Source organism: Pinus tabuliformis, chromosome 1_1 (genome assembly GCF_031772625.1).
Source record: "Pinus tabuliformis cultivar Carrire ecotype Pingquan chromosome 1_1, CPIR1, whole genome shotgun sequence".
NCBI classification, from domain to species: Eukaryota; Viridiplantae; Streptophyta; class Pinopsida; order Pinales; family Pinaceae; genus Pinus; species Pinus tabuliformis.
In genome coordinates this window covers 243,372,555-243,389,726 of record NC_142297.1, presented here as the reverse complement: position 1 = coordinate 243,389,726, position 17,172 = coordinate 243,372,555, and the positions used below count along the sequence as shown (strand labels likewise).

General features: G+C 38.3%; 1 protein-coding gene and 1 long non-coding RNA gene across 2 annotated transcripts in view; one reads left to right on the top strand and one right to left on the bottom strand.

The window, feature by feature from the left end:
- Positions 1 to 17,172, top strand: part of LOC149212431 (uncharacterized) — a 53,178-nt gene that overhangs the window by 10,314 nt on the left and 25,692 nt on the right. The window lies entirely within an intron of this gene.
- LOC149212432 (uncharacterized) lies at positions 522 to 15,773 on the bottom strand. The gene is made up of 4 exons (XM_089393110.1): positions 14,661 to 15,773; positions 14,412 to 14,553; positions 14,054 to 14,287; positions 522 to 906 (listed from the first exon to the last, which is right to left on the bottom strand). Exons 1-4 carry the CDS (start codon positions 15,694 to 15,696, stop codon positions 522 to 524), a joined length of 1,797 nt encoding a protein of 598 aa, XP_089249236.1. The 5' UTR covers positions 15,697 to 15,773.

Sequence of the window (17,172 nt, the reverse complement as noted above, 5' to 3'; positions counted from 1 at the left end):
GAGACCCTTTAATGCACCTCTGATGCAATTTCCTCTCACTAGTCAATTACATTTATCTCACTCTACTTTGACTCTAAGGATGACTCCAAGCGTATTTCATTGTCTCAATCTAATTGTGTGGTTCTAAATCCTTCACACTATTTGTCCTTATGGGATATCCTATATGCAACAAATGCCATTAGTTCCTTCTTTCATTTCTTTGCTAGAGACTCTCTTTTCTTAATTGTGGAATTGTATTGGTATTGGTGCTTATGGTGTTTTGGGGATGGTTTTTTTTCTTTTCTTGCAGCAGGAATGAGTACATTTGTATTAAATCTGCGCCTGATCGTGACATACCGGAGAGATTTATATTGCAAATTTGTCCATGGACATCTGGGCTGTCACATGAAAACTATCTACCCATGCCCAGATAACAGCGAAATCTGCTAACTCCAATAATACCCTTATTATCCTAGTAGTATAGACACGACAAAATTGAAACAAGAGAAGTAAGCATTTGAAACCAGTCATGACAAAACAACTTAGTCAGAAGAATCAACTGGGCGATTAAGATCTATATCCCTATGCAGGTCCTCTGTAGGGCTGGTCGGCTTGGCATTTTGTAGTTGGAGATCCATAATTATGCCTTGAAGTGCTTCAACTTCGTCCTCTAAACGAGAAATTTCTTGTTGTTGAGCTTCAATAGTGTCCAACATGTTGCAATCTGAGGCTCTCTGTTGGTAGAGCATCACACGCAAATCACAAATTTCTGCATTCATTTTAGCATGCTCCTTTTGACAATGTTTGCAGATGGATGAGTCTGAAGATGCCAAATCGGGTGAGCTCACGTCCATGTTAATTTCCTTTGGGACTAGATTCCAAAAAGGCTGAGAAGAGTTATATACTGCATGACCAGTGCTCAGCCAGCTATGACCACAGAGGCCAATTCCAAATTGGAAGGAGCACTTGCAAAAGGATAGAGGTAAGCCAGAAAGGAGATATTGAAGAAGGAAAAAATGAAGAAGGAAAAAATGGAGAAGGGAGATATTTATTTCAATTTTTTCTTCTTCCTATAGGCAAGCCTTATTGGCCAAAAATTTCCTTAGGAGTTGAGTAGTTCTATGATGACGGTTGGGTCTTCATATACCTATTCATGCTTGTATTTGATTTGGGTTATCTCATACCCACTCTCCTTTCCATTTTGAGCTACGGTTGTATCTCTATTGAGCTAGGCATGTGCAAACCTCCTCCTTCAAGTCCCCATGATAACATTAAGGGGGCAGGTGTTACAAGGATGGAAATCTTCACATCTGGTCATTTATGGCTAAACATCCTCTCGATTGTTTTTATATATATTTGACTAGGTTGGCCTAGTAACTCTCCTAGGGTGTGTGCCCTTTTCAGTGGGCCCATAACCCCGTTTTGAAGGCATGCCTTCCTTCTTGAAGATATGGCTCATTTGATTTATGGAAAAATACACAACCCAAGCTATCATTTGTATCATCACATCATATTGATTCATAGTGATTGATACTTTAGCCTATATGCACCATATCCTGTGTTTCTCTTGTTGATGGGTTCATCTTAGCTTCTCTTTATGATGTACTTATGCTTCATCTTGATTTTGATTTTGTTGGTGGTTCCATTTGATCCTTCTCTCTCTCTTGTGATCTCTACAATTGCTTGATGTTAAATCACATAGCTGTGGGAATTAAAACTAATAAAATAGTATGCTCCATTTCGCAGCAGACAAGTCACAACGAGCATACCTGTTAACTGTTTGAATTTAAGGCATTTTGTACTATGTAGGATCATCTATGTGCTTTAAAATGATATTTATAAATGGTTGGCATTATATGGATAACTTCCATATATGTGAAATATATCTTTTTCTTTGAAATTTAGTGTATTTTTTTTTCTTCTGATTTTAATGAGTCAACACTGGAGATTTTCTTGATTGTGAATCAACTCTTACTATTTTACCTTGTTCAGTCATTCCCTGAGTTGATTTTGATAATTTTGTGCCAAATTGAGGGACTTGCACCTGAACTTTAATTTTGTGCCAAATTGATGATTTTGATAATTTTGTGCCAAATTCAGTCAAAATCACCTAGGACTTGCACCTGAACTTTATCTGCTCCCAAACCCCTATTAACATAGCAGCAGCATGCTTGCCATTTCTTGAGCATGGGTCATTGCTGTCAAAAGTGCTCCAACTTACTGCTAGGCCATAGCTTTACAAGCATCCGTAAAGTTGTAATTTTGTTCTACAATCTTTAAGAAACTATGCTGCAGTGTAGTTATAGATTTGATCAAGTTGCAGAATTTTTGACAGTTTTAGTGCCACCTTTAAAAGGATTGTTTTCACTGATTTATTTTACTGATCTGTAATCATTCAGCAATTTTTCTCAAAGTATTGCTAGCCTGAAGTGGTCCTGTTCCACTCAAACTCTTGCATAGATGAAAAGAGTCCTAACTACAATAGGAGAGCCTAGAGGCAACTGCCAAGCAAGCCATCCACTGTCACTTTTGTGACCTTGCCCCACATTTTAGACTACAAAATCCCTAGTCTAGGGGGGTATCCCCAAGGTCTATCTAGCTAAATTTTGTAGATGTGGGAGTATTTTTTAGCTTGGATTGATTATGAATGTGATTGATCAAACAATCATATTGCCATAAGTTAAGAGTGAAATAAAATATGCAAAGTGTTGTATGGTTAACAAGTGTAACACAAGTTTTCCAATTGAAATGTGGATTACCATTAACATGAACTTGTGTTAGAATTCTGGAAATGATTATGTTATGACAGTCTTTGATGACCATGGTCCACAATTACTACATCAAACACAAACTGTTGGACAAACATCTCAAAGAAGATAACAAAGAGGGGCTGTGACCATGTGCTGCTAAACCAGTCGTTTTAATTCACGAGTGCCAAAAATGAACATTCACATCAACGATCCAAAATGTAACATGAAATTGCGAGTGCGAATCCTGTCCCATTAAGAATAAACAGCAGTGTGATTTCAAACCAATATGAGCAACTTAAATGTGATTTAAGTGTGGTTCAGTTCCTCAAACTCAGATATTATACTGCTATTATGACATTTCAGATTAGTGCACAAAATTGAAGACAATAACCAGCATAATGAACCATGAGTTTATAGCATTCGCACATGTTATAGTCTATAACTACATCATGATATATTGGCAGTCTCATTCAGCTAGTGGAATATAGCATAAAATATCACAGTTTTATGTATCTTTAATGGTGTGATAGAATCCCAGAATATCAATTTTTCGCACATTACGTTTGTCACAGGTCAACAGTGGAAAAAAGGCTGCTCATTAAATGATATGTGGACAAGCCATGAACCATTTATATTAGACTGTGAATTTAAGATTAAGCGTCAAATCAAATCATTAACTGTGAGTGATAATGCTGGAAATAAATTGCATCAAATCGAGATTTCTTAGTTTAGATGCTAATTGATTATGCTAAGATTATTAAGATTCCAGTGGCATCCAAAAATTTCCAATTAGACACACACCCCTTAGATGTCAGTGCAAACCATGATTCAGACTTTAGGCCATATCAGAGCCACAACCGGCATTTGAATACATTAAGTCTTGTATTGCAACACAAAGGACCTATAATATCCTTATCATATGCTGTAACCCTTCTTGCAGTAACTTTATGACAATGGAGGTGACTCCAGTGAAAAAGGATTTTTCATATTTTATGTGTAAATGACATCCATGTATGATCAAACTCGTAATGTGCCAGCAAATGAGATAAAATGAGAGCTGAATGTTAGATTTTAAAGAAAAGACGTTGAACAACTTCAAGTATCAGTTTAATTCTTAGGAGTTTTTAAAGCATAAATCAAATGAAGTACTCAAGATAAACCCTCAGCCAACAACATATTCCAGTGAATGAAAAGGCAAAATTAAGTGAGATGTTAACCCCTTTAGTGCAACTCAATGAAGGTCTTTTACTATTGATTGAATAAATGTGACCAATACAGACAACAACAATTTCACCATGACAAGGTTATTGGATTTGACTGAGATGCAAGCTAGTATCAAAAATCAATAAGATCGCTCTAACAGATATGCAAAACTAGAAAAAATATATATTGTATATGTTGTTAATTATAAAATGGTCTATGCACTTTGGATGAACTTGTAATTGAAGGGTGATGGACCCATATTCTACAAATTAAATTTATTTTTCCTTGAGCTGGGTTGTAAAATAACTATTATAACATATAGATTTTGAAGACGTATGATGCAAGACCACATATAGGGCAACAAGTTTTTAGTAACTCTATGTGCAACCCATTACTTCTGAGATTTTGTTGTATGATGTTAGATCTATTGCTATAAACATTAATTATTTCTCGTAAGTTATCAATTAATAATTATGTTTTACAAGTTTTAGGGACAGGGGAAATGGGAACATGGGGGGATGCATCCCCGGGGCAGCGAGAGTGCAGCCCCAAAAATTTCAAGGGATGAAAATAAAATATATATGTACACACACATATTATATAAAGAATATAAAAAATTCAAAATTCGTTGTTGCTTCAAGCTTGTATGCATGACAAGCTATATTATATATTTTTATGCTGAATACTTACACTTGCCAACTTTGAAAAGCTTGAGCAATTCAAAAAAGGGCCGATTGATTTTCTATTATTGGCCATTAGACACTAGCAAAATGTAGTTTAGCTTTAGAAACTTAAGTGTATCTATTTGAAATTTGCAACAAGGTCCATGAAGAGTCTATGAGATAGAGAACTGTCTCTGTAGCAGCTTTTCTTCCTCATGTTTCTTGTTAATGATGGTTTTGATAAAACATAAAAGACATTCCCTTCTCAATAGGTTTTCAGACTTTAACAACTGTGTTGAAACCCACTATAAAACACTTTGGTTCTGTAAAGAGATTATATTCATATACCGGATTAAGAAGGTGATTGAATAGGAATTTAATCAAACATTTAGTACCTAATTCAAGTCACTACTATCTGATTCTTTTACAATGCTTGAGGTTGGGATGGTGGAAACACTGGAATTGAATGACACTTGGAAACTGATAGACAATATGTAAAAGCTTAGATGACCTAAAATATGAGAAGAACAAAAGCAATAACCACAAGTGTCAATCCTTTGAAATTTTGCATTTCCTATTTTCTTGGCATGGAGGCTTTCCTTGTTGTAATGTTATTGCTTAAAATACAATATTCAAATCACTAGAAACCCAAATTGAAAGTCAACATGCAAAATCCATGTTTTGAGTTACAACTTGTACGACCAATTTAGATTCAGTGCAATACAAAAATAATGAATGGAAGAAATGATCATATTGTCTAATCACCAATGTCCATGATTGTTAAAATTGAAGATATATTCTTGGAATATCCTTGGAATCTGCTCAGAAAATCCATGAAATCTGTCCAAAAAATCCTTGAAATTTGTCTAGAATGTACTTGACATTTGCCCAAAATGCCTTGGGGATGGCCAACAAGTCCTTCATGAAGTCTCCAACAGTTTAGGGACGTTTCCTAAGGGTCCACAAGTCCCAAAAACACAAGAACAGAGGGCACATTTTTTTATTTTGGTTGGGGGGGCTGGCAGGTCCCTGTGCAAATGGTAAATGTCATTGCCCAATGGTGACCATTGCAATGTAAGAAGCATGCTGATATTATATGTATGACATTTACCATTTTGTACTTTGTCACAATTTCCTATTCAATATATTTAATTGTTACTTTCTCTCTAATCTAAGCATCTCCTATGGTGTGAATGACCTTATCGATCCACATAGCTATCCTTGCGTACAAGTAATATTAGAGCTTGCCAATTTTGGTCCTTGTCATGTTGCCCATCCCTTATTGATCATGCCTACAACATTGTAAACTAAGTGAATTTTAATACTCATGCTCCCTTTTGATTACTCTTCTTCAATTCCCCTTAACATTTTCCCTTCTTTTGCAATTTTGCTGCTCTTGACTTTTTCATGCCCCTACACCCCTACCACTTTTTTCCTTCTCTTGAATTTCTTTGCCTTTTTATGCAAGTCTTGCATTCTTCATCCTTGGGAAAAAAAAACGTCTTGCATTTGTCATATTATTTTTTGTATCTAGTCCTATTTTATCACATCACCATCTTTCTACTTTACCTCATTAGTTGTATCTAGCATCCCTTGGTTTTCCTAGTTTCCAACACTTTTCTCTACGTCATTTATCATACTTTCTTTTACTTGTTTTCAAACTACTTTGAAGATGCTCAAGGCATTCCTCATTGTTAAATATTGTTGTTCTTAGTCCCATGGGCCTATTTTTCTCACTTGTAGATATTAGTATAATTTCATTTCATTTCATGTCATGACACATTTTGCTTTGTCATTTGTCATTCTTATTACCTTGACCTTCCCAAACTTGTATCTCTTGATGTCTTTTGGTTAATTTGAAAACTCTTGAACTTGATTTGTTTCATCCTTCTTAGTTGTCATCCTTTATTAAATATGGGAAAATTCATGACTTGTTCAAATGACACACATGGAACTATTAATTTTCAGGAAACCAATGTTTCTCTTATCCACATCATTTCTGTTATTGCCCATAGGATGTTGCCCTATATTGCCCTCAACTTTGCTCTTTTCTATTGTTCTTGCTTTCTTCCTCCCCTTTGTCACTATTGGTGTTATCAGTGTCGACCTAGATGGTTCAACTCCTAAATTAGTGGTTGAACCAACCTCCCTAGTATCAAAACAACTAGAAAAATGGGTTGGTTTGAATTGGTAATTGGTCAAACTAGTTGGTCAACAACCTTTAGCCAATGAATTAGTAGAAAAGTTTGTCTTGGAGATTGGTTGGTATCTAATTGGGACCAATTGGCTTGAATTTGTCGATTCCACTCCAAACTAGGCTAGTCATATCTCACATGTGGTGGGGAGAGTCTAGGACCCACAGTGGCGGTTTTTTAGGTGGTTTTGGAAGAAACTAGGGGTAGTTTCCCTTTCAAAATAATCCCCCTTGGCTATAAAACCAACCCTCCCCCTCCTCAAACCCTAATCCTAAATAAAAAACCTAACTCAACTTTAACAATGTGGGCTACCAACGGTAATTTTAAATTCTTAAAGTAAAAGGAAATATCATTTTTTACTTAAAATTTTAACATTACCATTAATTGTTTCAAGATTCTTAAGAGTGGTTCTAGCCATATCAGAGTTAATGCAGAGAAATTAGAATTTAACATCCCACACAAAATTTGATAGACTGAATAGTTTTCAGGATTTTAGGATTGGTAGGCTTGCAACATTTTCATTGAGTTCTATCATGTATGGGGGTAGGGAATTGATTTTTAATCAAGAGAATGACGCCCTTTATGTACTTTGATGTTGGTGGTATTGATTGTTGAACTCCTTTGCCATGGCCTTAACAAAAATGTACGCTTCACTCAAACCAAAATAATTTATTAGGAATTTTAAGCTTTTTCTACCATATTATAAGGTTGAGGAGATGAACTCTTCACTCAAATCAAAATCATTGGTTAGGCATGTTAAGCTTTCTGAATTTCTACCATATTATAAGGTTGAGGAATTTGAATTTGAAGACTTTAAGCCAAGTGATTTTTATGTAGCTCTTGTTGATGATCCCATTTCTAGTAGTGATATGAATTAATAATGAATTTGATGAGTGATCATGTTGTTCAATGATTTGTAGTAGGCTAGTGGCCCAACAACTTGTAGCATTGTTTTTGGACTCTAGAGGCCAATTATAGCTTCATTGATTATGTATTTTGTTGATGATATGTATTACACTCAGTGCTATTTTGATATATGCACCTTTACATGGTATATAGAGGAACAAACTTTGCATATTTTGTCTCTAATGGTTTGGAATCATGGTTTGAAATTTGTTTTTCATTAAAAAATATTATTTTGTGTATTTTTTTAAAGACCTATTCATTGAATTCTGTGCAAGTCGGTTTGATCTAGTTTTGGTCTGAAACCTGGTTTGATAGGTGGACTAGTACAAAATCTAGTCTTGGTTTTTAAGACAATGGTTTAGACCAGTTCTCAATTGGTTTAGTACCTGTTATCCACCACCAGTGGGTGGCACCAATAGGAGAAAATTTTCTCCTGGATTGTCTTCAGCGAATAGTCAACAACCCCTTGCAGCCTCCAGATGGCTCAATGTGCCACCATCTTTGGCACCTGATCCAGCCATTATCTACCCTCGCCCATTCTATTATGATTGTATGTTTGAAGGTGGGCCTTCCAACATATAAGTTATGACTTTCATTATGTAATTGGGTGGTTTTGCTTATTATGGACACATCTAGACATGAATTAGTGGGGGGATTCCACGGAAAGAATGGGATTGGTTTGTACTCTTGTCCCCTTGTCCAACTTGGTGGTTAGTCTTGTGTCCTAGTCTAGTGGGATCTCCTTTATTGACTACTAGCTTTAGGAGTGGCACTACACAGGAAACCTTGATTTTGGCTACGTAGTCCCGCTCCTTGACACCACATACATCATTCCCTTCTGCTCATTATAACCCCTTTCACATATTTCCCATCTGGTTCCACATTCGTCCATTGGGGTCACAAGGATCTAGCTTCACCCTCCCCTTGTCCACACTTTGTGTCAGGCTTGGAACAATGCCCTAAATGTTGATGGAGCTAAAAGAAAGTAAAAAGCATAACTTGGTCACTCTCAACACGAAATGTACCACAAAATGCAAGAGATGGCTGAGACAAAAAATTAGCATGTGGGCAAAAACTGAACATGAGCTCTACCCCTATCATTATGTTCATCACCCTGGTTCCTTGGGCCCCTTATGTGAGCCCCCTGGATCATTAAGGAACCCATGATTGTCCCAACCCCTGGTGGACAATGAATTTCCCTACTTGAAGGGAGTATCCACTGCTATATCCTTCACATCATGTCTCATTCCCTAGAACCCCAAGCAGTTAAAAAAGGCATATGGAGAAGGGTGGAAAAACAAAGGCCGAGGTAACTCATGTACCACGATTTCTCCCTCCTATATCTATACACCCAAGTGTGGGCTTCCCTCATTATAGCTACCCTTGAACCATGGCATGTGGCTTTCATCCCTCCCTTTTGCTCCAATTTGTTCATAATTATTTCATACGACACCTTCCATCTAATAGATGTACCATGACTTGTCATACCCTTAGAGCTTGAAACCACCAAATAGGGTCCTTGATTAACCTCCCTCTTGACCCTGGAGACACCTGTACATTGTAAAGCCCATTATGAAAGGGCATGCCACTATGAAGTATTGGTTCCCTGATTTGTAAGCTCATTTACTCAATTGCACTAATGAAATTGTTGTACTAGAATGTGAGGAGACACATTAGATCTTATACATGATTGCAGGTGGGTCTTCATCTTGGGCTTGGCCTCCCTATATGGGATCCAAGCCCTTTAGGGGGTCATAATGGCACTTGTAGGGTGAGTGTTGAGAGCCATGGGCCTCCACCACAACAGAGAGCAGATAACCACACCATGGACCCTTCAACACAACTTATTGCTTGCTCGTGTCCCTGTTATTCAATGATGATGAAGCACTTGGACCACACACTTAGCAGTTGATACAAGGCCCAGATGGGGTTTTGTCTCACTCAGGGAGAGAAGGGAGGGTTTGTATCATTACTCCAACCCTTATAGATGGAGCATAGGTTTGCTTGATTCAGTTGGGAGACCCATGAGGCCATTCTTTGTGCCCCCACAACCACTTGGGAGCACCACAGGTTATTTTCTTGGAGATTTAAGGGGCCACCCCCTCATCATTGTCATTGAAGCCCTCCTATTCATTGTGGCACATGAGGGACTTGATTTGGCCTTCCAACAACCCCATTAGCTATTGTTCTATCATTTCGACCCTCTTGAGAGTCTTATTATTTATCTTTTGGAGCTATTTGGTGGGCTTGTCACTAAAGTAGTGTTATTGTGCACATTATTTTATTCTAGGGGCATTATTAGGCTAATTTAGGCTATTCGAATACCCTAAGACTCATATAAATACATGAGAGCCTCATTGTATCATTCATCACCATTTGGTTTAGGATTTCTCTTGTGAAAAGAATTCAGACCTACAATTGATGGACGAAATTGGTTGTTCTTGATGCATTTTGATGTTTGGATCTTTGCTTTTCTTATCTTGGAGCTTCTAATTGCAAATGTGATGGATGGATATATTCTCTTTCTCTTGAAACTGTCATTTAATGCTATTTTCTTTACTATGTTACATGATTAATGTATGGAATGTCTTGTCAAGTCCGTTTGTGCCCTAATTGTAATGTGAACTAGTGGAAACACTTGGATTTTGAAGTATTGCATGCATTACATGTCAAAGATAAAGTTAATGAATGTTCCTAGAGGCTTGTATTGATTAATAAACCTTTAAACTCCATCATCTATTGCTAAATCGAAGTATAAATCCCTTGTTGCTAGGTAGTTGCCTCATCTAGGGATAGCGAAAAGCAGCATTGGGCTCCTTGGTAGACCGAAATTCCTTCATCAAGGCCTATCTTGACTCAACTTCTCCCAATTGTCAAGGCACTGGACCCCATTCCTAGTTGATCAATCTCCAAACCCTTTTCTTCACCTTTTTTCCTATTTTTTGCCCTAACCGTAATAGTTTCCTAGGGCCTTGTGCGAAATGCATTAGGATAGCCCAAATCAAGCGTGAGTTGGTCTATAGTTGCATTGGGGTGTCCTCCAAGTGTCCACAAAGTTTGAAGCATTTTCCACTGTTAAATTTGGAGAAAACCCAAGCCCTAGCACCAACATCATTTTCGCTCCCAGGTTTCTTTGGTTGGTGGCTTTCAAAGGGTCCTTTCTCACTCAAAAACTCAATGGAAGTTCATCTTTCATTGACCCTTATTCTCATCCTTGCTTGGCCTAGTCATATTGTTGGTGATCATCTTAAACCCCAGGCCTTGCTTGGATCCCCTAGGTCTCTCTTGTGGTCCCAAACATTTATATGCTTGTTATCTCACAAGACCTTAAGAGAGGTCCTTCTATCTCCTTGGGAATCCTTGATCTAAGTACATTCCTTTTTGAATATCCTTTTTACCTAGGTCTAGGCCTCCCTCCCTAAGCCTTTCTTGGAGAGAAAGCAAGCCATTGTTTGAGCCTCTCTTGTGAATGGGCTTTGGAAATCACATTGCACGTTTTTATTGACCTCATCATTCTAGTGATTTCCTTAATATAGGGACTCCTCCCATCGGTGAAAGTCCGTAAAGGGCAGTGGAAATTAATTGAGGTGACAGTGGGTCCTTATCCTGTTGTTGCCATTTGGTCTAGTAGTTGTCCCTTAGGAATCCCTTCTAGGACCCTTGCTAGATTGTGTGGTAACATTTTTGGCATCATTGTTGGGGACACGAGACGTGTGTCTTGATTCTCGTACAAAAATATTGACATATCATTCTTTGCAACTCCATTGGAAGAACGAAGCTCTAGTTCTTCATTGAACTCCAAAGTCAATGCTTGAAGGGTGAAGCAAGCATATATTTAGGCACATTTAAATTCACCTTGGCAGCTCCTACATAACTGATATGCCTAACTCAATAGGATGTCTTTCTTTGACGATTTACTTGCCTTGGACATCGTTCACATTCCTGGACGCCCTAAGCATCTCACCTGGACTATCATACATGGGATGCCCAAGTTTGATGGTGATCCACTATCTGTAGTTGATCATGTGGCAAGATTTGCCACATATGCCTCAAAGGCGGAATTGGTTCATCACGATGTCCTTATGATGCTATTTATGAGATCCGTCCATGGTCATGATTCATGGTTACATAATTGCAGACCTAAGAGTATCTCATCTATTGAAGCATTCTTTGATGACTTTCTTTAACATTTTTAGGTGTGCCCACCATTGGATATTCAAGAGGAAGCCGTCATTGAACATCATGAAGATCTTGGGAAAAGTGATCTCGCTCCCCCTTTGAACTTTGATATCAATGAATACTTACATATTGAAAAGGGGAAATGGGAGGTTCATGGGCATCATTTTGACAAGGATCCTATCTATGACACTGATGATGATGACATCCATAGGACCCTTTTCTTTCCTCACGATCTTGGGAATGTTGTTGAGTCTCGTGTGGACCCTTTCCTCAAACCATTCTTACATTATCACTAATAATGAGGAATCCTCACGCTCTCCTAAGTGTGATCATCATGGGCAACCTACTTTTTTGTCTCTCCATGTCATCGGTCTCCTATTCCTTCCGATCATGACCTTGTGGTGGCTGCAAAACTCGATATAAATGATAGGGACCATGATGAGGATGGTATGCCTAAGGTTTCCATTCATTGGAAATTTATGGGCTTAATTGTTGATATCTCTATCTTTTGGTTGAAAGAGAGGATCCTATGGAATAGGTTGTATCCCTTTACTCCCTCTTTGTCCATGATCCTTCATATGAGGATATTCCATTTTCCCACCTCCCGCCCTTGTGACCTTCCATATAGTCGTTCCGAGCATCTTGCCCTTCCCTTTGGATCTATTGCATGAGTAAGAAGAGGGGCAGTCGTTCACATATTGACTGGATGATATATTGGTTTCATTGGGTCTATGATTACACTTAGTACTTGTGTGATGTAATATGCATATTAGAGTAGGATGCATTGCATGCTGTTTTTTGCTTTAGAGCTAATGTCATATGATATTATCATGCTAGATTAAGATTCATTTAGATTAAAATTGCATTTAGAATTAAATTTTATTTCTTGATTGATTTTTATGGACCAACAAAAGCATGGACGATCAAGAGATGCCGCAAAAACATGTTGTCCCGTATGCTTAGTCTTTGAATGTGTAGGTAACATGTCTGCGATCCTAAGAAATAACTGGTGTTTTCATGACCTCCTCGTTCAAGTACGTTTGTTCACTCTACTGAGAGATCATGTCCTAGTTGGAGCAGGTTGTTACCCACCACCAGTGGGTGACACCCATAGGAGAAATTTTTTTCCTAGATTGTCTTCAGCCAGTAGCCAGCAACCCCTTGTAGCCTCCAGATCAGTGTTGTTAAAATCCCGATAACGATTTTAACCATAACCCGATCAAATCGCGATTTTTATCCATAAAAATCGCCAATTTTTTTTATACCCGATTTTTTCGAAAAAATCCGAGTTTTTCAAAAAATCGCGATTTTTTGTGAAAAAATCGCTACAGGCACGGGCAGCGGGCTTTTATATGCAAAAATCGATTTTTTTTTTATTCATTTGGCTGTCCGCGCGGAGGAGGAGGAGAAGAGGTGAGGGAGAGCAGCTAAAGGGTTTCCGTCGGATTTGGGAGCGAATCCAAGCGTTTTTAGGAGGAATCCAAGCCAAGATCACCAATTTGTCCGTAAAAAAGGTATGTAGATTAATTTTTTTTTTTGTTTTGCTTCTATAAAAACCAATGTTGTTAAAATCGCGATCAGGATTTATTCGGCGCCGGGAAAAAAGCGGAAAAAAAAAAATCGGGAAAAAAGAAAAAAAAAGCAGAAAAAATCGGGAAAAAATCGTTTGGCACAAAAATATTCATTTTTTTTTCAATTTTTTTAATATCTAAACCATCTACAACATAAAATAAATACATTGACACATAAATATGATAAAAAAACTAATATATAAGATGTTTAATATCATTTCTAGCGCTAAAATCACACATAACATTGAATCATGTCCTGAATAGTAAGTCCTGAGTCCCAACTCAGCCTCAAAATATCAACAAAAAATATGATAATGTATCTCATCATGTCATAATGTCATATACAATAAAATGAAAGTCTAAGACTCTAATCCTATTGATTTCCTCTGCCCCTCTTGCGAGAAAATGTTACTGCTTTCTCTTTCCCCCTAGATGAAGATGCTGGTGCCTGTGGTGGTGGAAATGGCAGTGGAGTCTGATGTGCTCTAGAAGCTGAAGGAGTAGCTGTAGAAGTAGCAGCTACTGTAGGTAGACGGAGACCACATCCTCTACTGGTGGTAGTGGTAGCCCGGGTAGGCGGTGTCACCTCCTCCTCCTGCTCCTCCAACTCCTCCTCCTCCTGCTCCTGCTCCTCCTCCCCCTCCTCCTCCCCCTCATCCTGCACTAACCAATCCTCAGTGGGATCCATGAGAGGCCTCTCGGTCTCAACCCTCCATTCAGCAGTGGTGTCAATCCCATCCAATGAGATGGCATCCATATCAGGTGTCTTCTCTAGTTGCCTCACCCACAATCGAAGATTGTAGTAGACATAGACCATGTCATTAAGTCTACGGGACTCCAACCTGTACAAAGTTCATGAAATAATAATTAATAATTAATATTATAAAAAAAAATATTGTTTAATGAATTCAAAAATTTATTTGGAAATTTGCAATATTTTAAATGTTTAAGTGTTAAGTTGTTAACCTATTGCGCTTCTTGTTGTGTATTTTTTCAAATACACTCCAATTGCGCTCACATCCCGAGGAGCTGCATGTTTGGCTGAGGATGCGTACGGCAAGCTTTTGCAAAAGGGGTACTCTGCCACCATACATCTTCCACCATGCGTCTACAACAAAATTACAAATAAAATTTTAAATAAACATAAGAAAAAAATGGAATTTGAAGAGACAATGAAATTTGAAACAAAGTTACAAAGTACAAACTAAAAAATACCTGGCATTTTAATCGTCCTATCAATGACAGCCATCTCAAAGCCAAATGTGCCACCTGACATCTTATATGTCTCAATTTGTCTAGAGATCTCTATACGTTGTTCTGGAGATCTCACCATCTTCTGGACACAGGTTAATAATCCTTCCACGACCTCAGTATCAAAATCAAACCCACATGCATAAGAAAATGCAGGGTTCAGGAAAAGCCCAGCAGCATGAATGGGACGATGGAGTGTGTTGTTCCATCGCTCATCAATGACGTTCCATAGAAGGAGTTGTCTCTGGAACCCATCATCTCCCTTGTCATCATAGTAGGACCGAATGGCTTCTTTGGCCCTGTCCATGGCTTCATACAAATAGCCCATTGCGGGCTTCTCACCATCTACCAACCGAAGAACCTTTACCAAAGGTTCAGTGACAGCGCACACCTCCTGCACTCCCGCCCAGAAGTCTTCTTGGTATGAAACAAGTCTGCACACGGCCTCTCCTTCTGGTTTGCGGCTCATTGGCGAAGAACGCCACTCCTCTGAAAGAAACATTCTCTTCAAATCCCACATAGATTTCAAGAGGGATTGAAGAGATATGAAACTCGTCGCAAACCGTGTAATGGCGGGGCGCACCAACTCTTTGTTGTTGGTGCATTGTCTCATCAAGCTAAGCACAGATGTGTGATTGTAAATAAATTTTGTGATGCTTTTTGATGAGTCAACAGTCTCTTTGACAAAGGGAATTTTCCCTATGTCCTCTAACATCAAATCAATACAATGGGCAGCGCAAGGTGTCCAAAATAAAGTAGGATGCCTGTCCATAAGCATTCTACCAGCAACAACATAATTTGCAGCATTGTCCGTTATGACTTGGACAACATTTTCTGCACCCACCTCCAAAATAAACACATCCAGCAAATCACATAAAGTTCTTGCATCTTTGATTTGATGAGTTGCATCAATAGATTTGATAAACATAGTCCCCTTGGGACAACTAACCAAGAAGTTTATAAGGGTTCTCCCCTTTTGGTCAGTCCAACCATCTGACATAACAGTGCATCCTGTTTGTGCCCATGATGCCCTAAAATCCTCCAATCTTTGGGTGCAGTCACGCTTTTCATCTTGAAGAAGCCGGCCTCTAAAATCATGAAGAGAAGGGATTTTGTACCCCGGGCCAACACTGGCAATAACATCAACAGTAGGTTGGAAAAATGGATTATTCCTTACAATGCTGAAAGGAATATCACTCCAGAGGAGAAATTTTGTCATCAACTTGTCAGCTTGTTGTTTTTCATTTCTTTTTAGCATTGAACCGATAGTTGGTTGTGCACCAGGTGTGGTTCGAGGAACAAAAAATGATGATGCAGCTACCGGATTGACTGACGCTGCAGTAGAACCAGTGCCACTTGGCCCACTTCCTTCAGCTGACCTTTTTAGTTGCCTCAAAAGTTATTCTTTGGCCTCTTTAGTGTGCTCTAATTCTCCCAATGATTTCATGGCTTTTCGGATAATTTCAGCATTTGTATTTTTACAGGGCTCCACATTACGTCCAGGATTTGTGCAAGGTGGAACTTCAACCTGTACACCCCCCCGAATATCTCCTTTCCACACAACTTGCAATACAAGTTTTGTCTATCATTCGGAGTTTTAGGTTCACCATATTCCCAGAAAGGATCCAATTTCCTTGGCATGTTTGTTTTTGAATTTTGAATTTGCAAACCTATGGAAAAATAAGGATTAGGAAATAGGAATTTAGGATTACATAATACAAATTACAATTTAGCATTTACAAAATTACAAGTTAATTATTTCCAAAATCCCAATTTCCAAACCCAAGTTACCCAACCAAATGCCAATGGAAAATGCCAAAAAACAATGAAAATTCAAAAAAAATAAACAATGTTTAAAAAAAATGAGAAAATGAAAATAAAAAATTGGTTCTCATAGTCATAACAAATAACCCATCCCAAATCAATGAAAAATTTCAAAAAATTCTTTAAAAACAATGAAAAACAAAGTTTTGAGTCCAGATAGCTCGATTTGCCACCATTTCCGCCACCCGAGCCAACCATTATGTTCCTATGCCCATTCTGTGATGAAATTATATGTTTAAAGGTGGACCTTCCAACCCCGAAGGTATGACTTTCATTATGTAATTGGGTACTTTTGCTTACTTATTATGGACACATCTAGACATGAATTAGTGGGGGGATTCGGCGGAAAGAATGGGCTTGGTATGTACTCTTGTCCCCTTGTCCAACCTTGGTGGTTAGTCTTGTATCCTAGCCTCATGGTATATCCTTTATTGACTACTAGCTTTAGGAGTGGCACTACATGGGAAACCTTGATTTTGGCTACGTAGTCTCACTCCCTCACATCACATACACCATCCCCCTCCACTCATTATAACCCCTTTCACATATTTCCCATTCGGGTCCACATTCATCCATTGGGTCCACAAGGAGTTAGCTTCCCCCTCCCCTTGTCCACACTTTGGGCGGGCCTAGAATGATGCCCCAGAGGTTG

What these genes read in the sequence shown, in the direction of transcription:
- LOC149212432 (XM_089393110.1), bottom strand. Translation starts at nt 15,696, where the DNA reads ATGTCAGATGGTTGGACTGACCAAAAGGGGAGAACCCTTATAAACTTC. An exon ending in TAGGACGATTAAAATGCCAG is followed by an intron (nt 14,554 to 14,660) that starts GTATTTTTTAGT and finishes ATTTTGTTGTAG; the next exon opens with ACGCATGGTGGAAGATGTAT. An exon ending in CACAACAAGAAGCGCAATAG is followed by an intron (nt 14,288 to 14,411) that starts GTTAACAACTTA and finishes AACTTTGTACAG; the next exon opens with GTTGGAGTCCCGTAGACTTA.